The sequence below is a fragment of the Fusarium mangiferae genome (assembly GCF_900044065.1).
Source record: "Fusarium mangiferae strain MRC7560 genome assembly, contig: FMAN_scaffold001, whole genome shotgun sequence".
In the NCBI taxonomy this organism is placed as follows: domain Eukaryota; kingdom Fungi; phylum Ascomycota; class Sordariomycetes; order Hypocreales; family Nectriaceae; genus Fusarium; species Fusarium mangiferae.
In genome coordinates this window covers 1,318,402-1,343,489 of record NW_024573921.1, presented here as the reverse complement: position 1 = coordinate 1,343,489, position 25,088 = coordinate 1,318,402, and the positions used below count along the sequence as shown (strand labels likewise).

Genomic DNA, 25,088 nt, shown 5'->3' with positions numbered 1-25,088 from the left:
TTAAGAACAATTTTATGTCTACCAATTTGAGGCTGCTCCCCTAGAAAGCTTAGTATGAAGTGATGGCTAAGAGTTCAGAAGCAAGGTAAGTGTTTTAAAGAAAGCTACTATCTTTGATATCATTTCGTCCTAAGCCCAATAATCTCATTTGCAACCCATTTCCTTTTTGGCTTCCTGCCCGTTTGCTCCCGAGAAGAATAAGAAACTGCTAAACCCATTGAACAAAGCAGAATAAAATGAACCGAACTCAAGTAAAAAAGAAAGAGAATGAAAGAAACTCGCAGATACTGTCAATAGCAACCCATAACGTCAGCCCACGCCATCCTCACCAATCTCTCTCAACGAATCATATCTCCGCGAGAAGAAGAAAATAAATGAATGAATGAGCCAAAATTTTCATCAAGGTGAAGACCGAGCCTCTCTCCATTTCCTCTGCTGAAGAATCTTGCCGAGGTATCTGTCCTGCTCATCTCGATCGCACGTTCGCGATTGTAGACGAACGCGGCACGCTCCCAGTAGGCGTCACAATTTTCAATGGCCTCAAACTCAGCTTCTTTGATGGTATAATCATTAATTTTCACCCGGGAGGCCTTGCCATACCCTCCTGCGGAGTCGACAGCGAAGGCGAGGCTGGGTGGTCGGTCAGTCCAGACTCTAGCTAGACACCCAACCACTTGGATCTTTGGGCGGCTAATCTTTGTGGTAGATACAATGATGCCCTTGCTCCTTGAGGTCTAGTTGAGGAAGTCAACGCCCATAAGGTCATCTTTTATGTCAGCGATGAGGATGACATGTTTAGGGGTAGATGGATCTGACAAAATCGTTGAATGAGGTATCTTCATTCAAGGTCAGAGCCCAGCGACTAAGAACGTCTTCTCCAACAACTCAGACTACCATTTCTTGACGACCTGACGTGGGTTGGCTCTAACGTATTCCTCATTGAACTTATTGATGCGTTCTCTCTAGTGGCCGTCGTAGTAGTTTCGAATCGCTTCCGCTCTCATACCGAGATATGTCATCCCACGGAAGATTTCGAAAGTCTGTAGGTATTCCTTTGCAGACGAAGCCCCTCCAAGCCCAGAGGATAGGTCCGGTTTTTTATCTAAGGGTCAGTCCGATGCATCGTTTAGGCTTTCAAGTACTTGATATCCTTGGCGATTTACTCTCTGGCGAGGGGAAGAGTGTAAGTAAGCGTCCTGTCTTCAATACGCGTATCGTTGATCTTTTTGTCAGGCATGAAGAGATGCTTAGAGGCCTGTTGCGAGTTCCTGCCCTCGAACACACTTGCAATGACTCTATTCCGATCTCTGGCCGTGACGGGAATTCGTGGCCTTGATGCGTCGATGCGTTTCCAGTTCGGAGGATCATAGGGACAGGTGCATCTTTATGAGGTTATATCTCCAGGCTGGCCTGAAAATAGCCAAATTGGAATGATAAGACGTCAAATCTACGTTTCTTTGGGATCGCTTGAGAACCTCTTCCGGGGCGGCAGACCATGAGACCGCCAAGTATGAGATTTGGTTAACTATAGTGATTACCAGAAGAAGGAGCTCGAATTTAAATGTCGAGCTCATCATTGCGCTGGCCCGACTATGGATCATGGAGTGGGCAAAGGTTTGGAGCGAATCGAGTGGCGAATGAATGGGCTTTACCTTACAACAAACGTTTCGGAAAGCTATACGAAAATGCTTTTTGTATCCGTAATTTATGATGACTTTGGGCTCACTTTATGATTTTATTTTACAGTACCTTGACCTAAAGTTATCCTAGGCCTCACCAAGTGTCGAGCAGAGTTATAAGCAGTCAATTTTATTTCGAGTCACGTCTTCAGGAAAATAAAAAGCAGGTTAGAAAGTCGCGCTGCATTCCTCTGAGAAATCTGGGCACATGACTGATGTCTCATGCAACTCATCTTGTCTTGCTCAATAAGGCAACCAGCGTGGGTCTCGCTTCCAATTTACCGATGCGGAGCTCCGGTGGCGCTGAGGTTAAATTTGACCACGGCCGGAGCCGTTGTCGGCCCCGCATTGCCGGGACGGGGCGCCGTGCTTAAATTAAGGCCGGACGAAAAAATTAAATCCTAAATTTGATAGACGATATCTGAGTTTTCGATGAGTGATTAAAATTAAACTGACTTAAATTTGAGCCCGCTGTCGGGTATAAAAATTGTGTGGTTACGATAGCTAAGAAATTGTCAATATTATGCAACCAGAGTTGCAATTACTGTGTCTAGAACCTCTCGACTTGATGCCATTCGGATTGAACAGATCAAGTTGCAATAACTTACAAATGGTGATACTCTGATGATCGGCGCGGCGAGTCTTTCTTGGAGTCGTGAGTTCTTAGAGGTGACATCCCTGTCCTATACAACCGCACGATCCCACTTTGGGATGTCAAAGAACTAGCAACACCACCAAGCTAAGTGCTGACACTGGGAAGAAAAGCCAAAAGAAGTCAATGGCAAGTTTCTTCTGGCTATTATGATGGGTTCTGATATGTATCTAGGTTTGGTTTGACCAATTGAGTGTTTCGGTTTGAGTTGATAACCCATATATCACAGATATACTCGATTGCTCTACTACACGACACCAAGGCTAACAGACCGCCCGTGCGGAGGATAACAAAGGGAACTAGTTCGATTACTGACAATCGCGACTTTAAATTGACAGTTTCGCAAATGCAATTGATCCCAGGAAGTAATTGGCTGCCCTTACCTAAATATCGTTGTTTTGTCTGGTCATCCAGATATCAACACCAACAGTACATCACGGAGGTTTGATAGCATCAACGAGCAATTGCGCCAGCAACACTGGATAATTCTAGCCGTCTAGTTTACCATCGATAAAGTTTCGCCTCTCCTCCATCCCAACAATAGTCATTTACAGAATTCCCGTGATCTAGGTCTACTAGCAACTCGTAGCGTTCTCCTGGACTCAACTCAAGTCAAAAACCGGTAAGACAAGGTTGTTTTATTGGTCAATTACAGTGGAAATTTGTGAGATCTAGCCAATACAACCCCTGTCTTACACCGAGAAGTGAAGAGGAGGATGGTGTAAGTGAACAAGTCCACCACGACTGTCGAGGAAGGCCGAATTATAACTCTCTGGTGCCAGGACGTGTCTCTGAATCGCTCAATCTTGCACGCAAGCATCAGGCACATTGGAACTTTTCACCTTATCGTCTTCTGACAAGTATTTGCTGCGTGCTTCAATTCGCCCAGCGCAGACATCGAGGTTCCACCAAGATAGCTCCTCGTGACTTACACCAGAAACAGTACATTACATTGCAGGGCAGGCAGGTCGTCAACATGGATAAAGGAGGTGCTTCCGCTGCTGTCTTTGCGTCCAGAAACTTGTCCCAGATAGGTCAAGAAAACCCGCGTGTTCCCACCTCCCCGGGCCTGGACTATGATGAGCTCTTCAGGTCTGTCTTTGACTGGGATCTCTACTGTGACTCGACCAGGTCTCAGGACTACCCAGGAGCTTCTAGCTCCCCTCGCCTAAGCTACAGGGACCTTCCCTCGCTCATCACTGATATCCCTTCCTTTCTTGATCATCTCTCTCTTGACAGGAGCGAGGCCGAATACCTAAGGATGACCCCTGGCCTGAGCCCGGACGATGGAGGGATTACCACATCCGAGTCCATGGGTCAGACCCCACCAGAACTCGTCAGAGGTGGTAGTACCTCTCCTTCGTCTCACTCTGGTTCCGTCTTCTTCGATGGCGTAGACGATGTCCGTCGACGTCCTCGAGTCAGCCTCCAAGAGGTTCAGGCCCAGGATGATAAGTGGACGTACCCCCAGGCCGTACCTAGCAAGCACGCCCCCCGGGGGTATGGCTACCCACATCAGATCCAGGTACACGAGTCCTCGTCCCGCCGCTCAAGCCACACCAAGACATACTCATACTCACCCTCCTCAAACTCAACCTCTGGTGTCAAGCGTCAGCGTTCTGTGGAGAAGAGGTCAAGACAGCTCTCTGATCCAGACCAGACAGCCGATGTCCGCAAGAGTGGGGCCTGTCTTCCGTGCCGTATCTCTAAGACCCGCGTAAGAAAACCAATCCAATACAATGCCTATACAAGGCCATTGCCCCTCTGAAACAAACACTGAACTGAGCCGTTACCCAGTGTCAAGACTGTGGCGTCTGTCCCTATTGCCGTAAGGCCTTCCCAGACCACTCACACCTAGTCTGTACCCGTAGGACCCCTGCGGTTGCTCCGCCTGTGATTCGTCACATCGTCGGTATGTCGAACAACCCCCCCTGGCCCCCAGCCTCAAAGTGAGACATGTACACTGAGACATATCATATTTAGACGTCTGGTCACCCGACCCTGCGGAAGAGAGGCGTGTCGTTGATCATGAGCCTCGCTTTCCCACTGCCAAACCCAGAGATATTGTCATCTTCTTCACCCGCGATGCCGAATCCCCTTTTCTTCGGGCATCTGTCCAAGCATACCATTCTCAGAATGGAACCGATGAGAACCCCAGAAACGCTGCGTTTGAGCGGGATAGATTTCCCACTTATGGTGAACTCCAGCGCTGGGTCGAGGCACAGATCCGAAGAGAACGCAGCTCTAGATTTGAGCATATGGTGCAAAACTTTTTGCTCTCATATTATGAGGACGGCCAGGGACTTCCAAAGGTAACACTCGCAACCCACTCTTCCTGATCCTTGCTGTATCCAGTAGAGCTAACTCTTATTGTAGCACAACCTCGTCTCCAAGGTCCACACAATGAATTGTTTCTTCAGAATCTGGAAAGCTCCGCGCTTCACCTGCTGCAGCTCGTCCAACAAGCTCTCTCAGGTCCCCTTTACTGTTCAAGCAGAGCTTAGACGCATTGCATGGAACGCACTTGTATCCCATGAGCATGATATCCTCAAGCTCCTCGAAGACTGCTTGGCGCAACAAGAGTCTCTTAAAGCTCAAGAGAAGATGGCAGTTTGGGCCAGCTTGTGGCAACTCATGATCATGTACAGAGACTTGGTCATTGCACATGATGGATATTTCGCCCGAAACCCAAGTGCTCAGAGAGATCAGAATATTGGTAAGACAATTTGACTCGAAGGTCAAACATCATCGCTAACGACATTCAGTTGGGGCTTTCGAGAACCTTTACAATGGATTCTTCCCTTTGATAGCCATATTCTATCACTGCCAATTCAAGACTCCCAAGAGAATGGAGATGTCAATGGACTGGCTCAAGGACTATCCTTCTCAAGCTCGCCATAGCAGCAAAATTCGCCAGTTCTCGCAGGATATGATGGACACCAGAAAGGAATTCTGTAAGACCACCGCACCTCATTATGTGGGACGTTCCACTGACCATTCGCCAGACGAGAGAATTCAGCGTTCGTCGTACAAGGTTGACGAGCGACTAAGCGCCCTGGTAGTTAACCATGAGCTTAAGAAGATCTCATCCAAGAGACGCCCTCGAAGTAGTACCAAGAGTAAGGGAAGCTCCCGTGATAGTGCGTAATAACTGCACAAATCATGTCCAGTCATTACAGAAAATCATTTGCAAACGAAAAGGCAAAACAGGAAGAAGAAAAAACATATGGAAAAGACAAAACACGAACAAAAAAGCATGATATGGTGGTTCTTTTATGGTTTATGACGAATACAACGACGTTCGCTGCATCTGGGCTTGTTTAATGTGGATCGAAGGAAAAACATGTGTGTATTGGGTTGGTTTATGTTGATGAAGAAATGTGTCATGGCGATAGGCTCACTTGGGCAGTTATCTTGTATCTTGGCTTCTTCCCTCCATTCTTTTTGGCGGTTTTCTCAACCCTGTCGGCGAGATCATCTAGACTGACACCCGCTATATTGGCGGAGGCGACTCTGATCGTTAATACGATTCTCTCTCTTTTATCCTCTGCCTGCTTGAGATGTGCTTTTATGCTGTGTTCGTTAGACAACAAGACTTGGCATACTTCTGAAGAATGACACTAACCTGATAGCATTTTCCACCTCCTTTGCGGTTTTCGGGATGACTGGTACAACCATGGCTATAAGCCCGGCTACAGCACCAATATACGAAGCCCAAAATGGTGCGTCAAGATGCTGGCTCTCAAGAAGTGCCGACAGACTCTGCTGGAGCTGTGAGTCCAAGGGCCCTAGAGTGCCTCCCCATCGAGCTGAGACTGAAAGCGCCAGTAGGGCCCTTCCGGTGTGTGAGAGCCCAGGGACCTCCGCATCCCGGGTAATTGCATGATGCAGTGCAAACGACGAGTTGTTATCCGAATCGTGGCCCTGTCGAGTCCAAATATCCCGCACAAAAAGAGAGTCCAGCCCAGTAGTCAAAATATTAGGCATGGATGAGAAGTCGACCTCTGCAGGAAGAGCACTTCTCAACGTGTTCAACACAGCATCAAATACGGGCTTCTCATCTGGTGTGACTCCAGCAAGAATATCGAGAGGGTTACACTCGCGGATTTCGAACGGAAGTTTCATCATAAGTGCACCTTGACGATTCGAACCGCCACAGAATGTCACGTTTCCGATATTGGGCACCGTCGCGAGCAATGCATCAATGACGGTGGCGATTGCAGGGAATTGCTTACGACGACGCTTTGAAAGTCCGAAAATTCGACTGTCGTGTTCCTCGTTGACACGACGCATGTGCTCAACCTTGGAAAAGAGTGTACCTGAAGCCGTATAGCCGTTCGTATAGGGGATAGGGTACGGGCTCACAGGATCCTGGTGCATGAGCATGCTGCCATAACCGCGAAAGCCCCCTCCACACATGAAGACGTTCACACGAGAACCCTCTTCATGAGAGCCTTTCAGAGCGTCAAGTGCAGGGAACTTGGAGCAGAGGTTGGCGTATGCTTGTTGCATGCCGGTTTGAAGCTTTGAGATCTCAGAGGCCTGGACATCGGCTGGCTGCTCTTGCAGCACGCGAATTAATCTCGCGGCTCCAAACGGCAGACTCACTCCAGCTCTGGCAGCATCTATCTCGTAGTTTGGCTTGCTGGTGTCCACCCACGTCATCTGCACGCTCCCGCCCCCGAGGTCCAAGAACAGAGCGCCACCTTCAACGCCAACGAGACCACTGCGAGAGCCCATAACAGCGCCAAAGAGGGTCTCAACAGCGGGCTCAAGTATGCTCACTCTGAGACCATTAGTCGCGGATGAAATTGCCTCGAGCATTTCAGAAGCATTGTCGGCCCGGCGCATGGCCTCAGTAGCGAGGATGGTGATGTGCCTCGCTGGCACTCCATGACGCACGGCGAGTTGATGAAAACGCTCCAGCGTCTTGGAAACGGCAGCAATGGTTTCCGGAAGAAATACTAGACCTTGAGGTGTGTTCCTGAGTGCATCAAATAGTGAAATGGCAGCGCGAGTTGAGTAGATGGGACGAAGAAGGCGTGTAAATGGAGGCGCTAGCGATGTGATGGAGAATCGAATGCCATTACTGAATTAGATGTCAGGTACGAGGATTGTTTGACTTGTTTAGAACTATTTGTACCTTCCCATATCAACTATTGCATAGAGTTGACTTTCCCCTTGAGGGTTCCAGGGTGTAATAGTCTGCGACAGATTGTCGAGGGTGACGATATCGGGAGCATGTGAGGTCATGATTAACCTTGACAGCGGATTGATCCAATCGAGACGAAAAATACAAGAAGGTAAGTTCCTACAGTCTATGAATAATCTTGGGCGCAAAGGATACATGCAGCAAGCGCTTGCTGTTGGTGCTAGTGTCGGTGAGGTTGAGATGACTCCAACAGAGAGCAAAAGTTGGTCCAGTGCAAGTTTGAGGTTGGCGGGGGATGTGGGGTGTCATGATTGCGGGGTTGCCCGTCCCAAAGACCGTGACGGCGCCGTATTATCCGGAGCGACTCTGCTCTTGGCCCGGCCACTCAGGAGACTACAAATTGATTTCTTATCACATTATCTTTATTGTTCTTTACCTCCTAATAATCTACTAATTACCTCACTTTAGTAGCATAAGGTAGATATTCAACTTTACATCAACTAATTAATTTTACTATACGACCCATACTCTTCTTATTATAGATAGATATAAGAGTGTTAAGTAAAAATCAATTAACAAGATATGAGGTACTTTAAGAATGGATTAGATAAATCACTCATGCTATAACATCTTATATATATGTCACTATTCTTTATATTGGTCTCTGCATCTTGGCGTTTTTATAACGTCTCTATCGTATGCTCGGCGCTTCTACTTCCTCATCAGTATCACAGTTTATTATCCTCGAGCATTCACGTGTTTCTATCCTTAGTTCACTATGACGGGATACGTAAAAAGTATCAGCCGTCCCCAAGTGCTCCCTTCTTCGCCTGTGCTCAGGAATACCTGCTGATATGAAGTGATTGACCATCTCTAGATGAGCGCCATTTATCCTATCAACTCAGTTGCGCAATTGCACCGTCCGACATCAGCAAGGGCATATATGCGAATACACAGAGCTCGACTATTTCTGTTTCTGGTAACTTTTCTTCATTCTTTGTTCTTTCTAGAAGTATCCTTTAAGGGGAAATGTATCGTGTGGTTTCTCCCCAAGCCCTATCACCGTACCTACTGTAAACATGCCCCCGACTGATACCGCTGTAAGCCATCCACTTATTCCAGCAACTACGGAGTTTAAATGCTCAAGCCATATCAGTCTTGCTGATGTGGATGTCAGAATTCGTCTCCTCAAACTTACTTCCTGCGCTGAAGGCTGCCCCTACGTATGGTCTTATGGGTTTGAAGTGGCGACTCTTATATCTGAGGACTGTTTCTCGGTATCTATCATATTCTTCAGGGGCTTTATGTTTATCTTGAGGTTTCAGTATGCTTTCATATTCTCGGGGAGATGTGTAAGAACATATCGTCTTACATAGCGATGCACCACATCCTCGAGGGCCATGATTGCCAGAAGGATTAGTGAGAAGGCCCCCTTGAACCCAATGTACGGTCAACTTCCAGCCACCTTTGCACCCTTCGCTCGTTGCTCCGTCTCTGGTATGTTTATGAATAAAACATGTACTCTACATCTTGGCCTCCTGGGCCAACGTTGACGTGAGGTCTAGGTTCATGTTGCACCACAATAGTATTCGAATATCCATTTAATGATAGCTCTGGCCTTGCGATTATGTGTCCATACCTAGATTGACCTCAACCTTTATGCTGGACTCATTTCCTTACTGAAGATTGGTCCATCCGTCTTATAACCTCGAAGATTTGTATAGAAGTTTGTGCTTCGAAGAGCGACAATGGCCATTTCCAGTTGAACCTGAGTATTGATCGTTAACCCGGTAGATAGACTCGCCACCCCTTCACTGTTGATTGTTGTCGAAAGAACACTTACAGGGAATATCGCCTTGTGAGACACCTCAAAGATGTGGGAGCGTTTAAATATATGATCCAGATTCTTAGAATCTTGGCCCGGTATTAGTGAGCATTTGTATCTATTATCGTGAGTGATTTTGATCACAGCGAAGGTTCCTCCCATGTGGGTAGACTGCGTGAACAGGCGTCATGCTACCAACCTTTTAAAGAGAAAAGCTGTAGTAGATCTGGAAGCCCATGGTTTCTTCCGAACGTAATGACTGGTATACCAAAGGTTTCTCGTTCTTGTATTGAAGAATTTGTTGCCGCTTTTCCATAACCTCGAACATTTCCATCTAGCATACGAACCATGGCACCCTCGAGTCCACCTCTGAGCAAATCGTCAGAGCTACAGCTCTCGTTTTCGCTGTTTTGCACACATGCGATTCATGTACGTTACTGGAAAGTATCTGCAATTGAATAGCAGTCCAATATCTTAATTTGAGACACGTCCGTTCGAAGAACTCAAGTGACTCTCGTACAATGATCAATCAGTCAACTTTTTGGACAAAAAGCTGCAGCGAGAAAGGGGTTTATCTCCCTCCTGCTGCACTATATCTAGATCAACTCACACGCAGTCGTATGATTTAAATCATACCAGCCAAGATGGTGATACCTGCAATGGCATTTGCAAAAATCATGTCCCGATACATGAACTCCAGCTCAATCCGATTTATACAACAGTACGTCATGCCATACTTCGTTGTTGTGGTGTTTTTCTGTCCGCCACTATTATATTGGTCTTATTGATTGGATGTCCATCTCTAGCTACATATGACATCAGTGTCAGCTGTAAAGTTGGACTATAGTGCCATCCTAATGAACCAGGCTTTATCATCCAGGTTGTGGTGATGAGTCTAGCGTGGTGCTGCACTGGTGCCCTCGTGTTTCTGTTAGTGGCTACAACTTACCAGTCTCAGCTCAGATGAGATCAGCACATCGTAGAAAAAACACAGTGTTCCATCCACTTCCCTTCTAGGCCGTTCTTTATCACACCTTGGCCTCTGATTTGACAGTCGCTTACGAGCCAATCCCGGCGTGTGTGAAGCTACCTACCTAGCTGAGAGGGGTAGGGCACCACCCCCACTACCACCCTAGACATCCTTCGATTCTTGATAGAATTCTTGTGATGACGAGAATGGAGCAGGACCAAAGGTGTGCTGTAAACTTGTCCAAATGTGAATAAATACCCACTGTGCTTTATAGACAAGGATTGTGAAGAAGCTCATCGTGCAGCTGTGGAAGAATTGGACCAAGATCAATTGAATGCTCTGATTCGTAGCTGGTCTGCTCAAGCTACAGCAGTGATATATAGTTCGTGTGACTGACAAACTCAGGTGCTTTCTCATTGGCTCGTTGAGAATGACGCGTCGACGCGTTCGGGTTTCGCGTTAATCCCCAGCCACCTTTGTTCCAAGTTTTTATGGTTCACTATTTCTACGTAGTAGTTGTTTTCCTTGAGTGAGTTAGGGGCGCTACCTTAGTTTAGTTGGAGGTGAGGAAGTCTAGGTGCTAATGCTTCCTCGTCCTGCTAGTCAATGGAAGGCAGGATCGATGGAAAGGAAGATCCCCAAGGTATTTCACAATGCTTGAGTTGTTTACATGCAGCGTCATATTGACCCGTTTCTCTGTTTCGTTTTATCAACCCCTCACCCTCAGAAGACATCCACACCTTTAACCCTATTCAAACAGACAACCCCATCACGCCCATCCACATTCAACCCCAAAAGGTCATTCGTTTGGAGCGAATGCATGCATGTGAGTGCGGGCGATAGCTGTGCTGTGCCTGTGCGTTCTTTCCCTGCGCTGTCTTTCATTCTTGCCGCCGACGTGCAGCTCTGGCTGGATGCGTGGGCAGGGGTCGAAACATGCTGGCGTTGAGCCTTGTCTAAATGACAGAGGCAATCTGCCTTCTCGTTGGATCGTCACATTATGCTGCTATTTGCTAGCTCTCGACGCATTTCCCCTCGCCCTTTGCTCTCAACCAAGCAATCCTATCGTCAACTCACTCTCTGCAGACGCACACGCTGGGTGCGTTAGGTCACCAATAAGTGGTACCCGACCTCGAGGCTAGCCAACGGGGAGCGTGGAAAACCTGGGTTACTGTTGTCTCATCTGAGGCTCTCAGATCATAACAAACAAACATGAGTTTGATCGCGTCTCTTCAGTGTTGTTTCCAGAATGTCATCCAGCAGACGCTCATATTCGAGCAACTTGAACTCTTTCATACCAAAAATTATATGTTCGATTGCTCCAAGTGTGACAGATTCTCGGCCATTATTTACATTTGCATTTCTGCAGCCGCTCCCAAACCCAAGAGACTGGCCATACGCCGCATCTCTATGCGAGGTCCCGAGCGAGTCTAAGTCAACACCTACGGCCGGCCGCCGAGAGTTGACCGCCCCAGAACCAGATCAGAGGAATAAAGACCGGCGAATGGTACTTGAATGCAAAAATTGCCAATCCTGGACTCATCGTCACCTCTGCAACGATAACGGGGAAGCAAAGCTCATATCAAACAAATAAACACAAATCTAGGTCAACCATACCGAGATCTTCATAGGTACCGTAGCGTACTGTACGTACGTCGTTTGCAACACAACAAGGCACGCAGGGTCTCAGTCGACTGTCCTTTTGTCTCCATTCCATCACATGGTCTCGATCACCTTACGGATCATCAACCTCTTCATCAGACCTATCACGGTTGCTCTACCGTCCAGGGTTATCGCTCAAGCTCGCACAACGTGCCCTCATCACCCACTGACCGCTGCTTGAGCTCTTCCTTGTCACGGACGCTGCCGGGGTCGACTTGACAAGGGCTTTGCGCTAGCACGCCGCCTGTTGGGGGCTTACTGCCGTCCTCACCACCACCGCAAGGGACTCACCAGTGGATCGCCAGAAACCGCAGAGGTCAAGACACGACTGCAAAGTGCAGCGCAGCGAGCGCATCATATAATATAACATCAATATCGCGTCCTGCCTTGGAACGAGTCCTGCTCTCTGCTTTGTCCTCAGTTGGAGCATAGTGTTGGACAAGCACAGCACCGTTGGGACCGACCGGCATCTAGCGAGCCAGTATCTAACCAACAAGCATTGCACAGCTCTTCTGCCAGGTACTGTACCTACTTACTTGGACTGCAGCGTTCGCGCCACCCGCTGTTCGTTGTTGGTCCACATCCGCGGCCTTGACCAGTGTGCTTCAAGTTTTTCTCTACCCTGGTTGGGTCAAGAGACAAGAAAGAGGAGACGTACTGTGCTTAACCAGCCGCCCGTCCATTCCCAGGCTGGCCCTGCTCTCCACTCACTTCCCGTTGAGCATTTGGTTTGCCCATTCATACATAGCGCACACTCCCGCCCACCACACCCACATCGTCCCGGTCTACTTTCCTTTCTCCTTCCACTCACCGTTTATCCATTCCAGTCTCTCGTTTGCGCCCAATACTCCTCCCATCATCTCTCGTGCTCCCGTACATTGCGCCGACTGTCGGTCGCGCGAGCTCAGCTTGTTCACTGCTCGTCTACGGGACCCTCAACTGCGACGGCGCGTCGTACCGAGACCGCCACCCGCTGTTGTTTATTTGCGACTGAGAGACCTCCACAAATCCCGCGGTGGTGACAACAATAAACGGCCATCGCCTTGTATGACGACCATAACCATAAGCACGACAACGACTCTCATCTGAGACATACTTTCCTTGTTTTATTACCGTCTATCACATACCAAACCCGACGACGCGCGATCGAACAATCAGCACGCTTTCTTGTATTTTCGACTATTTTCCTGGAAAGCATTGGCCCGCACAAATAAACAGCTGTCGCATCCTGTCGCGCTTCAACCTTCGGCTCGATCTTATACTTTGCAACACCTCCGGCGCCCGAAAGCACATCGCCGAAACTCGTCGATAATTTCGAGCTCAGTATCGTCTAAGTTGCCGTGCGACATCTTGACGAGATCTAAGACAGCGCTGTCGCATCCCGAAACATTGGCATCGACTTGTTCTGCGCTCAAACCGCCCCGCTTATTGCTGCTCTCCCTCGAATACTTATACCACTATTTCGGAGTTCACGCAACTCTGGAGCGCATTCGCGTTCCTTGTGACCCGCCATGTCGCACTTCCAATCTCTCGCGGCCCCTTGGTCGAGAAGCGCGCGCCGTGAGGATCTCCTGAGAACGCCCGAGCCTACTCTAAATGGCGAGACTCAACCACCATCCCCGCCGCGTCCCCGATTCCGAGTCAAGAGAAGGAATGCGTCAAATCTCAATGCGCCCACAGAACAGTTTCTCGCGTCGGTTGCCGCTGCAGATATCCCCATTCCTAGTATCGAGGAGCCTCGTGTACTTGACGAGGAGATGACAGAGACACTATACCCGATGTCACATTTCAGCAACGTGGACGATATACCCTTCACGCCCCACGGTGGTTCAGAGCGCATGTTTTCGCCTCCAAAAACTCCTGCTCCAGACCTATTACCAACTTTGACCCCCAAACAATATCCAAACTGGTCTATCGATTCTACTCTTAGTAGCCTCGAATCTAGTCCCGATTATGAGTCCAGCCGGCCTTCGACAGCTCATTCGACACACACAAGTGCTTCCCTGCTGAGCTACTTTTCCATCAGCTCTGAGGATTTGAGTCAATGCATCAGCCCAGATAATGAACACGCAGACCTTGCGAATGAGCTATCAAATGCCGACGACAATAGTAAAACTCTCAAGCCTGCCAAAACGGAGGTTCCTCGAGATACCATTCGAAGAGCACCCTGGACAAAACCAATGAACCAGCACCTATGGTCTACCTATATGATGTACTTGCAAGACCCCAAGGTCACACCCTTCCGTATCGGGAAGAGCGGCATCCCTCCCCATGGAGTCTGCTTGCGTGTGGCCCGAGAGGCGAGGAGGAGTTGGAAGGGATCAAAGGCTCAGACAAATATTGATCTTAGTAGTGGGAGCATCACACCCACTCAAGGAGCCGCTGGCCCATATGTTCAGTGGCCTCATACTTGCGCCGCCACTCGCGCCCAATTGCGGGAGCTTTGCAAGATGAACGCCAGGTCTAAGGCGCGGGGTTCACAATATGTAGCTCCCAGCCCTTCTCCATATAACAAATCCGCAGTTCGTTACTGGAATCGTCGAACGGTCCTCGGTCGCTCCCCCTCGGTCTTCTCAGGTCAAGATATGGCAATGTCATTGGCGGTTAGCACTTCCGATTCCATGCAACTGCAAGGCCCTCTGGCTCAATTAACAAACTCGCAACCTGAGCCTCAAATCGACGAACATTCGCTTCCTCCACCGAGTCGCGAGACCTTGGAGCCAGTTGAAATAAAGTACACACAACTTGCATCTCCCTTTGGAGCGCGAAGCTACGGCCCCAGCTCGTCAAGCTCGCTACCCTCAAACTTCGTTGTGGATTCCAAATTGCAGAGACAAACTCACACAGGCGGCCCGCGCCGGGCTCTCATGTCTCCGGTCCGACTTACACGTAGTCGATCAACCCACAAGCGCCGGCCCAACCATCTGGAGGCTCGGAAGATTAAGCGACCCAGTCTCGGCTCCGATCTTTGGGTTGATCCAGCCTCAATCGTTGACCTATCAGCCACCAATGACCAGTTCGCAACGCCTCAGACCGAACCTGAGATGGACTCTGACGTCGTTGTCCCACGCAAGAATCTCCAACAGCTTTTCGAAGCTTCGCAGCCACTAGCTACTCAGCAGCAAACGCTGGCTCCTCCAGTTGGAGACGTGCCCCCTCGATTAGGCTCACCTTTCGCTCTTGGAGGATCTAGTTTTTCCTTCCCGAATCGCCTGTCACATGGAGCTGCCAACGATTCTGACGCTCTTCGCCGGCCGTTTGCAACCGTCCAACAATCCAGCGAAAGCAACCACGGAGTTACCCGATCATCGCTAGCAAGCCGACTGGCTTATATCGACGAAAGACTTAAGGATTTCCGTCGTCGAGACCAACCACGTCGACGTTCTGAGTCACCACTTTAACACGCCTCATTTGTGTTTTTACTTTTCTTTGTACATTCCACAAGGTCATGGAACCCGACGAGTTTTATGAGTTCACACACGCACACACATTGATCAAACCTTGTTGGGACCGCGACTCAGCATTTGCATATGCATCTAGACAGCAGCAGTCTATCTGCCGATAGCCTTCATTTTCTGGTCTTCTTCTGCTTCTACACTTTGCTTTGCCTTTCTTTCTATACACTGGGATTCCCCAGCACGCAGGCGAGCGTCTTTGCTCCTTGTTTTTTTCTATCTCGACAATCGCCCAACGACAAAACTTGTCAATTTCCTTTCAATTCTTCCCAAAACGGGATGGATTTTTCAACAATTCATGATGATATGATGGAACGAACAGCATGCAGGCCAAACAGAGCCTCACGTTTGCCGTGTTATTTTTTTACCCTTGCAATTGAGTAAAACAGACATCGCCATAATTGGAGATGTTGTGACGAGACACGATTGAGCTCCTTGTGGGCCCGAACCATGAAGATGTATCAAGCTTGGACGAATGATGCAATGGAATTTAATATCCATAGAACGAGCAACGATCTGAATGATGTCAAAAATATTTTTTTATTTCATAAATACACCGTCTATCGAAAGTGAACGTAGATCTTATTCTAAAGTGGAATGACATAGTTGAAGAGTCTATGATGTTTGATTATTCTCTTGTTATGATAGGATATCTTGTCGTTATGTACATTAAATACTATTTTACAAAGAATGTTGTCTCGCTCTCAAGACTCGCTTGAACTTTGGCCATCTCTCTCCGGGAGACCTGGCTAGGTTACGTATATAAAAATGAAAGGAAAAAGCTGGTAGAACAACCAGTATCGTCGTTTGACGAAGGCCCATGTCACAGACATGAGGCGATATATATCAAGGTCCCCGAGCTTGCCAACCGAGAGGCAGCGATGTGACTTTCCAGACGTGCTCGAGAACAGCGAGCTTGGTCTAGTCCCCTCGGATCCAGAAAATAATCAGGATCTTTTAGGTGTGCCCACCACCAAAATGTGTCCCGTTTATTTCGCGGACATCTAACCCAGTTGTCGTCCTGTTTGACCTTGATGATCAAATGTCAAGTCAAGTTCTGTGAGTTGTCTTGGGCTGTTTGAGATTAATGGGGTCATGGTGGCAATCAAGCAGATCAGAGTTTCAGACCCAGCCCTCTTGCCGGATTCATTCCCGTCAGCCACTCTCTCTTCAGCAATGATTGCCTCCCTTCAAGTCTTGAGTGTACTTGAAATAGATCTAACATGCTTTATCGCTTTTGAAATCTCGTCATCGTCGTCCTCGCCAATATCTGAGTCTACCGGTCCGGAAAAGAGTGGTCTGGGCACGACATCACGATATCTCCGGGTTGGGGCGCTTAGACCTGTGGATTCTGGCCCCGATTCCTTCACCGATGGTTGGTAAACACGGCGGTGCTTTGTTGAGCCTGATTCGTGAGGGCATCGTCGCTCGCCGACGCTTGAGCGATGTGAGTGGAAGGAACATTGGCGGAACCCAAATGCGCGTTCATCATTGCGGAGGCGGTTGGCTGGAATGCGCAGCTGTGGGTTCTTGAAGCGAATATCGAGACCCGAGAGCCGCATCTTTTCCATGTGTATATCATAGTCGCTTGCAAATTCCGGTAATTCTTCTAGTAGATCACTGAAGCGGGTGGGTTCCGAAGTAGCAGATTCCTGAGGGTGGAAAGTGAGACGGGGCCCACCGGTGAAGGAGAAGGCGACCATGGCGACAGCCCATCTTCGAAGTCGAATAGCAGCGAGATCCTCGCATTCTGTGTAGAGGAAAGTGATGAGTCCAGAGGGAACGTCCCAATCGCAGCGAAGGTAGAGGTCCTGAATGGAGTCCATGGCGAGGTCCTGAAGTCGATAGAGTCCAAGACGGGATGCAAAGAGGTGCAAGCGGATGAGAGACCAGTGGATGTTTTGGGAAGCTTCAAGACCGGCATCGTATGCATTAGAAATCATCTCATCAAGATGTGGACGAAACCGAAGACCGAGGTGAACCCAGTCAACAAACAGACCGAACATTGAGGATGATTCGCGAGGTAGCCATAGCGAGATTGACTTGGAACTCGAAAGATCACCAAAGCGGTCGGCAAAGAAGGGCGAAGTTGCACACAGCAGCCGCTTATTCACCTTGAAGCGCTGCTGCTTGGGGCCAATAAGTACAGTCGCCATTGGTTCAGGCGATGGTTGCGAAGGCGATGGCATAGGCGAAGGCACCGACTTTTGTGAAGCGCTCGCGGTCAAACGGCTATGGCTATCCTTGAAACGACCAAAGCCAGAGGGGCTAAACAGAGGAACCATGATCGTCGTATACGTCTCTTGTAACAGTTGGCAAAAGTGTTTTGTGAGTTTCAGTGAAGGACGAGACCCGAAAGGAAGCAGAAGGAAGAGGGTGTTGAGGGGGTAAGAAACAAATATAAAACCAAATCAGTCTGTATGTAGAAGGAAAAAGCTGGGCCGGCCAGTTGATAGCAAAACAAAACAAGAGGAGAATTCGAAACAGATGAGCCGTCACCAGGAGTGGCACATGGCAGGATTATCAAGTATCTGGGGAGAGAGAAAAGAAATCCTCAGACAGAGCTCGCTTGAGCCCCTTGCCAGGACGACAAGGAGCTTCGATAATCGGCCAATCGTAGCGCCATCCATGTACATCATCAGCACCAAAGGCGGTCGCTAGTGGGTTTCAAGGCGATCATTTGGGGCATGTTCTAGCCCTCAAGACAGCTAGCGTTCTGGGCATCCTCGTGGCGATACAGTGAGCAGAGAAGCCTATTGACCCAGAGGCCTTGGGCGTTTCAAAAGGACGGATCCAAAACGGGCCCCCTCTTGCGGATATTCCGTCCAGTCAGCGCGAGGACCCTTGCATCAGCTTCCATGTCCGTCACACTTGACCTAGGTGCGCACTGCAGATGCAGATGCAGATGCATCTGTGCTGCACAGCGCTTCAGGCTATCATAGGTCGAACCATATAGCCCCTCGGCCCCGCGCTGGCGCCTGGTCAGCCAGTTGAATATCGCGATAGGGATGGCAGAGCAGATGATGCTCAGCTTCACTTGTGGACATTCGGCAAGCTAATCTCTTGTTCCTGCGTCAGCTCATATCGGGCATCGGGGGTCTATTTTGCCATGACATGAAACCGAGGTTCTTCAGACGCACACGTGGTTGCATAACAGCCGACGAGAGATGCATGCTATCTCCAAGTGACACAGCGCCATTGAAAGTGATAATGACCAGATTTAGAACAGAGTAAAATAGCTCCACTAACCAGAATAAGCTCAAAGTTACTCTTTAAACGAGACGTTTCTTTGGTTTCGAACAAGGCTTTGTCTCTTCAGTGTTTGCGCAGGCCTCCACTAAACATGCCCTTGTCTGTGAACTTTCCTTTCACAACAGACCTTTTAAACGGGAGGAACCTAGGCTAGGTTCCATCCACCATTAGCCGGGCGGCTGTCCAAGGCACGGTCTCGATTCTATCACCCCTATCCTTTCCTCTTGGCTGAAACGCTCTGTCGCCTGTCGCGGCCTGCACAACAAGTAAAAACCTCTCGTGACTTGAAGTTATACCGAGTCATGAGTGGGTCCATCAATTCTTGTTGGTGATTTTGATTCTCCCTGCTGCGAAACATCTACAGCTTCAAGTAAAATGCCCGAATACTCCAAGACGTTGCTTTTGCAATTGTGCGCACCATTGCAACATTGTTTACAGCCTTCATCAAGAGTCATTAGCATTTTTGAGGTATTATATTAATGATGTACAGCTGTTTGATGATACCCATTGACTCCAAAACTCTTTTCCCGTCGAGATCCCTAGTGCAATATGCACACGCTCCTATGCCCCTGAGGATATTTTTTTCGACGCCTGTTTCGACCCAAGATCATTTAGAAACTGGTGCTCGCAGCCAAAAACCCAGTTGTCCTGGAAGCAACTATGATGTCTTGCCCTCCCAAGATTCCCATTGGCCCTTTTGCTGATTTGGCACAGCATCATTGTTTGTGTTAACCGGCGTCCGTCAAAATGCTTATTTAACGCCGTCCCCAATGCACCCCAATCCTGACTTTCCTGTGCTTTCGCATCCTGATGTCAGGGGTATCAAATCCTGTAATCCCAAACGCCATGCTCATGCTTGCGAATCTGCAAAATTAGGAGATAGTAGCTGGAATGTCGCCGTCGCTATCGCTATCGCTATCGCTGTCTGTTTCCGAATTGTCATCATCGTCAATTGACATGGGATCATCGAGGGTCCCTCCCATCGACGGTCTGGTTCGCTCTACAGAACCAAACACACCAGGCTGGCCACCGGGTGCGGCTGTTTTTGGCGGCGCATAACGGGGCTGAGCTGGGTTCAAGTATGCTGTAGGATCTGTGAGTTCTGCGGTTGCTGATGAACCCGAGAGTCCGCCCATTTGTGACATAGGGACCCTCTTCTGGGGACTTTCTTGGGTCCTGTTAGTCGCGCTCGATGACGGCAACTGGTCATCGTCGGTTCGTGCCCTCTTCCTTGAGCGAGTATCGCCGTCAGATGCGGCTGTAGCCGGCGGAGTCGCGGTGCCACTTGGAGTCCCAATTAGTCGAGCCTCTTCAGCTTCAATCTCTCCTCGGGTTCGCCTCTCGCGAAGTCGGATACCAAATTTCTTGCGAGTGGTGCTTTGCTTTGTGTTATATGAGTTTTTCAGACTTGCCAATTTTTTTGATCTCTCTGGCTCGGGGAGAAGCGCAGCTTCTTTCATTTGACCTCCGTATTTTTCTTCTGCACTCTTCATGATATCATTAAACCTCTCCAAAGCTTCAGGGCTGAGGTGGGCGTATGGATCGCGGCCCGAATCACGACTTGGAGTCCCAGTAGGAGGATATGATGTCGTTGAGTGGGCCCAGGTCGATTGGGGCTGAGTCGACGGTACAGGCACTTGGGTATATGGGATGCGTGTGATTCCAGAAGAGAGGTCTGGCACAGGAGGCTGCGGATCCTCAGGACGAAGATGGAGAAGCAACTTCCGCATCATTTCAGCACTTCCGCGAGAGTGGTTTCCGCAGACGTTAGACTTCTCATGGTAGAGTAAACCACCGCCACTGCCGAATCTGCAACCGCAAAAGAGGCAGACGTCTCTCCCAACTACGTCATCTGCTTGAATTCTGTTGCAAGCGCTCTTCTTGTGGTGCTATTCCTTGTTAGATAAATCCAATTGACTTATTTGAATTGGTAACTTACATAGTCGAGTGCCGCTTGCGAAGCACATGGCCAACCACACTTGCACCAAACGATCCCTGCAAGTTCTGGCCATGTCTTCGCCGGAGTTTGAGTCGCTGGTTTATTACCATATTGCATTGGCGGTGGGGGGGTTTGCGAAGCGACGTGAGGAGTATGGTGTTGCGTCGTACTAAGCGTCATGTTTGTTAGAGACCCCGTGGGCTGCGGCTGCGGCTGCACCGGCAACGAGTGCAGAGAAGGAATGACCTGCTCATTATGCTCCTGGACGATGTCCTTGGCATCGTAGCCCAGCCGTTCTGCACGCGCCAACGCGTTGACGAGCTGCCGGGCTGGTATCGTCTCCAGACGCCTTGCAAGGGCCCTGTCCAGAAACTGTGTACTAACCCGAGGGAGTATCAAGTCTGCGAGCTCGTCAAAGTCACTGGCGTTGAGGTGACCCAATAACTCGCGCTTAGACTTTTGTACCAGGTTTGCACCGAACTCCTGGACGGCCTTGGCAATAGTCTCCGGGGATGCTTGATGCATAGTCGCATTCAACTATGAGAGAGTTAGTAAGTCGTACCAAGCATGAGCCAGAAAGTGTCGGAGCTGTGATAAAGCCAAAGCGCTCTGAGGATGAAATTCGAGGTAGGCTTGTGCCAGAATGCAGCGCATGAGAAACTTACCAAGAAAGCAATGTGATATTGCGAGCCCGCAAGAGACTTTTCCCATTTGTCTCGAACAACTTGGCGAACAACATCAGCCGGCGTTTTTCCGACTAAAGCAGTCAGCTCATGGTAGTGATTTGATGCCTCGACGGAGTGCGGCGGCTGATTCAACGGCGGCGACATCAGACCTTGTGCCTGCGATGGGGTGCTAAGTAACTGTGTCTGAGGGCGTTGTGAAATTGTCTGACTCACACGATTTGTTTGCATTGGCGGTGATTGTTGATGTCCTGGTTGGAGAAAAGGAGTTGCTGGTGCGGGCGAAGCGCTTGGCTTTTGCGCAGTAGGAGTAGAGGCGACTGACCCAGGTCGCGAAGTAGGAGCATAGCTCGGCAGAGGTACTGGTGTTTGACCGTACGGATGAGCGATGATTGGATTAGGACTTTTTGCACCATTTATACCATTTTGCAATGGTACGCCAGCTGGCGGAGATGAAGCTTGTGTCGCCATCCTTAGTCCCCGAACACTCTAGAGAGAAGTGTCGCACTTTTCTAGCTCTCGGCGACTATCTCAGAATTTGAGAAACTTGAGAGGAGCGTCTCCAGAGTTGCTGGTGACTGCTCGGGTATCATCGAAATATGGCCTTTTAATAAATGAGGCCGAAAACAAGAAACAGAGAAAAGAAGTATGATGAAATCAAGAGAGTGAGCAGCGAACAGGGCTGACTGACTGAAGGTCTGCAGATGAATATCGTGGTGCCTTCTTCTGTGCCCAAACGCCAAATGCCTTTAGAACGCGTTCACACTTGCTAGCGCGCTAGGGGCATAAAAGTTAGCAGGGTTCCGTATGCGCCAAGGGCGTGGGAAAAGTTAGGGAGGGTTATTGCTTAAAGGGGGAGCCTTTAGATTTATAAAATTTCCTTAGTGCCTTAATAGCGCTAGCGGGATTCAGAAATAGCTTTACAGAGTGGAGCGGGGTCATGTGACAATTTCTGCCTAGGTGCTTAGGTATATGCTCTATATTAATTAAAATTAATAATAAAATAACTAAAAGCTTATAACTTATTAGTGCTTTTTTATAGCTTATGTCTAGTATAGTACCACCTAGTTAGAAATATGCTTTAATATTTTCCCCAAGATCACGCAACCAAGGTTATATAACTTACTTCAAATCTCATTACAGCAAACATAATTCTCAATTCATACTTGGTATCTTAATCTCATCATCCACAGGTTCCGTAGCCATCCAATTTCAAGACAACGCATCGTCATAGCAAACGCCCCTCATTACATTGAGCATCGGCCGCGAGAGGCTGTGAAGCCCGACTCGAATCCATATCATATCCTTCTAATCGCGAAATGCGCCCTCTCATTTGTCTTTTCCTCCGCTCCCCCTCTTAATAAGGCTCACCGATTGCTGCGAGCAGTGTTTTTCGATAGTCACCCGATGTCTCGCCGTAAATCCGTTTGCCCAGACTCTTACCATATCTTTGTTGGTATGCACCCTTGACGTTGTTGAGCGTGTTTCGATCCCAATGGTAGCGGATTGTTCTTGAGACCAGGAGGTGATCCTTTGTTCCCATACCGGCCATTGAATCCTCAAGGAGCTTGGCTGCATGCATGTACTTGTCTGTGGCATTTCGTAGCTGGAAAAGGAGAGCATCCTCCATGTGGCCAGAAAACTCCTAGGTCACATTAGTAAGTTGTTCCTTATTATTGCGTCAAGTGTACTCACGCTCTTAATAACCTTTTCAAGGTCCTTGTTAAACTTCTGCTTATAGGTGTGCGCAATGGCGCGAATCTGATTATCGTTCCTTGTGCTGAGAATGCTGCATACGAGAATCTCGTCGGTGCCCATCTTGCCCTCGGTAGCCTTATAGATCTGCATCACGTCGTCATCAACCTGTCGAGGGTCGACCGGCGCAGCGTCCTCAGCTCTAGTAGCGCCGAGAACAATCATGAAGTGCCGCTCAGTCTTCATGCTCAAATCGCCCTTCACTACATCCTCGAGCTTGTCGTGGAATGTTTGATAGTACGCGCTCTTAATTGCCTTGAGATCTGCATTTGACCGGCCAAGCAGAACATCGTTGAGAACAATTTCTTTAGTTCCAGGTCCAGACATGGCGTCATGCAAGGCATGCACGTCAGACAGGAGCGGACCGCGGGCCAGTGAGACCAAAGCCTTCTGGAACCATGAACTTGTCTCACTCTGAATATCAGAGACCAGTTTGCGACGATGGTTGCGTTCGTAAGCAGCGCGGATCGTATCAACTTGCAGAGGGTCCTTATTGGCCAGAATGGCGATCAACGCTTTCTCGTCAGTACCAAAACCCTTCATTGCTTTGCGCAGAGCGTCAGCGTCGGGGCCGCCATTCCATTGGATGATCTGAGGCGGTCCGTAGCCAAGCGACGGTGGAGTCGGTTGGACTGGCGGCGCTCCATATTGTTGAGGAGGAGGCGCACCGTACTGACCGGGCGGCGCAGGTGAAGGTTGGCCGTAGGGTTGATGATGTTGCTGGTGAGGAGGAGGCGCGCCATAATGGCCCTGTGGAGGTCCTGGAGGTGCGCCGTAATGTTGTGGAGGAGGAGGTTGCTGCTGGTATCCACCATAAGGTTGCTGAGATTGGGGAGGACCTCCGGGGGGAGGATAGTGGCCGTGAGGTTGCTGATACCCGCCTTGCTGAGGGGGATACTGACCAGGAGGAGGTTGTTGATAACCACCATACGGCTGCTGTGGTGGGGGATATTGACCATAACCTTGTGGAGGCGGCGGTTCTATATGTTAATCCAGTCAGATTGCCTTGCCTTTCGTATCATAGCTATGGGCAGTTTACTTACGGCCGTAGGGAGCACCGTAACCTTGGTAAGACATGCTGTGTATGGCTATGGTGACGTGATGTGAAATTTGTATGGATATTGCGGGGTGATGGAGGGGAAATGATGGGTTTTGTACAAACGGAGTGTGTTAGGTACGGAAGTGCTAGCGGAATGGAAATGGACAGTGGCACCTCGGTCTCTTATTAAGACCCAAACGAAGGTACCTTACCTACTTATGGTACCTGAGTTGCCTTGGGCTGAAGAGAGACGCGCATATGCTGCTCAGCCTTGAGGCGCTATCTCAATAATGGCGATCCATGTGGGTTGCCCAGAGGCGGAGCAAGCCAACAGCCAAGATACTAAACTTAGGATCGGATGGAACGTCATCTTCACCAAACAGAACGTCTTGTTGACATGATTTTGCCCCTCATTTGAGGATTTTGGCAGGGGCATCTTGATTTAAGCATCTGGTCAATGCTGCCGAGACTCGGATAACATGCAGCAAGAGCTGGAAATGTTTTTTTTGGGCAGATGCAAGCAATGAATGTATGTCAAAGGATGCCCGACCCGCTTCCTCAGCATGGGAACCCAGTCTTTTGATGAGGATGCGGAGACGCTTCTTGTCACCTATTCCCGGCAAAATGGCCACTCATTCGAGGTCCCATTGGAGGCTGAGTGGGTGTGGTGTGTTGATGGATGCGGGAGGAATTGTAAGGGCTCGCTGCCAAGCTCGCGCGAGTCGTCATCGCATGACCTGACCTGTTCGGACTCTCATCAACTGCCATGATCATGTGTTCTGGCTCTCTGCTAATTAAAAACGACTCAGACAGACAGTCTTGATTCTTGGGCTTGCCGGATTCGGAGACATGCTCCAGCCACTTCAATGACACAAGCGCCACTCCACCGCCACAAACGCGCAACTCAGCTTCATCATAGTTCCAGAGCAGAGTCAACAAAGAGGGTCTGGAAAGCTAAAGAACGGAGTAGACCATGTGAGAGGGTCAAATAAAGGATTTTGAACTTGTCAATTTGCATTTTTCGG

General features: G+C 49.1%; 6 protein-coding genes across 6 annotated transcripts; 2 read left to right on the top strand and 4 right to left on the bottom strand.

Moving 5' to 3' along the window:
• Nucleotides 1–3,307: 3,307 nt before the first annotated feature.
• On the top strand, nucleotides 3,308–5,479 carry FMAN_00945 (uncharacterized protein; the record flags this gene model as incomplete). Its single annotated transcript, XM_041829220.1, has 6 exons — nucleotides 3,308–4,048; nucleotides 4,129–4,243; nucleotides 4,315–4,643; nucleotides 4,708–5,047; nucleotides 5,097–5,285; nucleotides 5,337–5,479. 6 exons carry the CDS (start codon nucleotides 3,308–3,310, stop codon nucleotides 5,477–5,479), a joined length of 1,857 nt encoding a protein of 618 aa, XP_041676279.1.
• A 235-nt stretch (nucleotides 5,480–5,714) lies between these two features.
• Nucleotides 5,715–7,584, bottom strand: FMAN_00944 (uncharacterized protein; the record flags this gene model as incomplete). Its single annotated transcript, XM_041829209.1, has 3 exons — nucleotides 5,715–5,904; nucleotides 5,957–7,420; nucleotides 7,475–7,584. The coding sequence occupies 3 exons, from the start codon at nucleotides 7,582–7,584 to the stop codon at nucleotides 5,715–5,717; spliced, it is 1,764 nt and encodes a 587-aa protein (XP_041676278.1).
• Nucleotides 7,585–13,451: 5,867 nt separating this feature from the next.
• Nucleotides 13,452–15,341, top strand: FMAN_00943 (uncharacterized protein; the record flags this gene model as incomplete). Its single annotated transcript, XM_041829198.1, has 1 exon — nucleotides 13,452–15,341. The coding sequence occupies one exon, from the start codon at nucleotides 13,452–13,454 to the stop codon at nucleotides 15,339–15,341; it is 1,890 nt and encodes a 629-aa protein (XP_041676277.1).
• A 1,244-nt stretch (nucleotides 15,342–16,585) lies between these two features.
• On the bottom strand, nucleotides 16,586–17,680 carry FMAN_00942 (uncharacterized protein; the record flags this gene model as incomplete). The annotated part of the gene is made up of 1 exon (XM_041829187.1): nucleotides 16,586–17,680. One exon carries the CDS (start codon nucleotides 17,678–17,680, stop codon nucleotides 16,586–16,588), a length of 1,095 nt encoding a protein of 364 aa, XP_041676276.1.
• Nucleotides 17,681–19,519: 1,839 nt separating this feature from the next.
• Nucleotides 19,520–21,740, bottom strand: FMAN_00941 (uncharacterized protein; the record flags this gene model as incomplete). The annotated part of the gene is made up of 4 exons (XM_041829176.1): nucleotides 19,520–20,536; nucleotides 20,587–21,123; nucleotides 21,252–21,428; nucleotides 21,486–21,740. 4 exons carry the CDS (start codon nucleotides 21,738–21,740, stop codon nucleotides 19,520–19,522), a joined length of 1,986 nt encoding a protein of 661 aa, XP_041676275.1.
• An 886-nt stretch (nucleotides 21,741–22,626) lies between these two features.
• Nucleotides 22,627–24,101, bottom strand: FMAN_00940 (putative annexin XIV; the record flags this gene model as incomplete). The annotated part of the gene is made up of 3 exons (XM_041829164.1): nucleotides 22,627–22,914; nucleotides 22,965–24,004; nucleotides 24,068–24,101. 3 exons carry the CDS (start codon nucleotides 24,099–24,101, stop codon nucleotides 22,627–22,629), a joined length of 1,362 nt encoding a protein of 453 aa, XP_041676274.1.
• Between the last annotated feature and the right edge of the window lie 987 nt (nucleotides 24,102–25,088).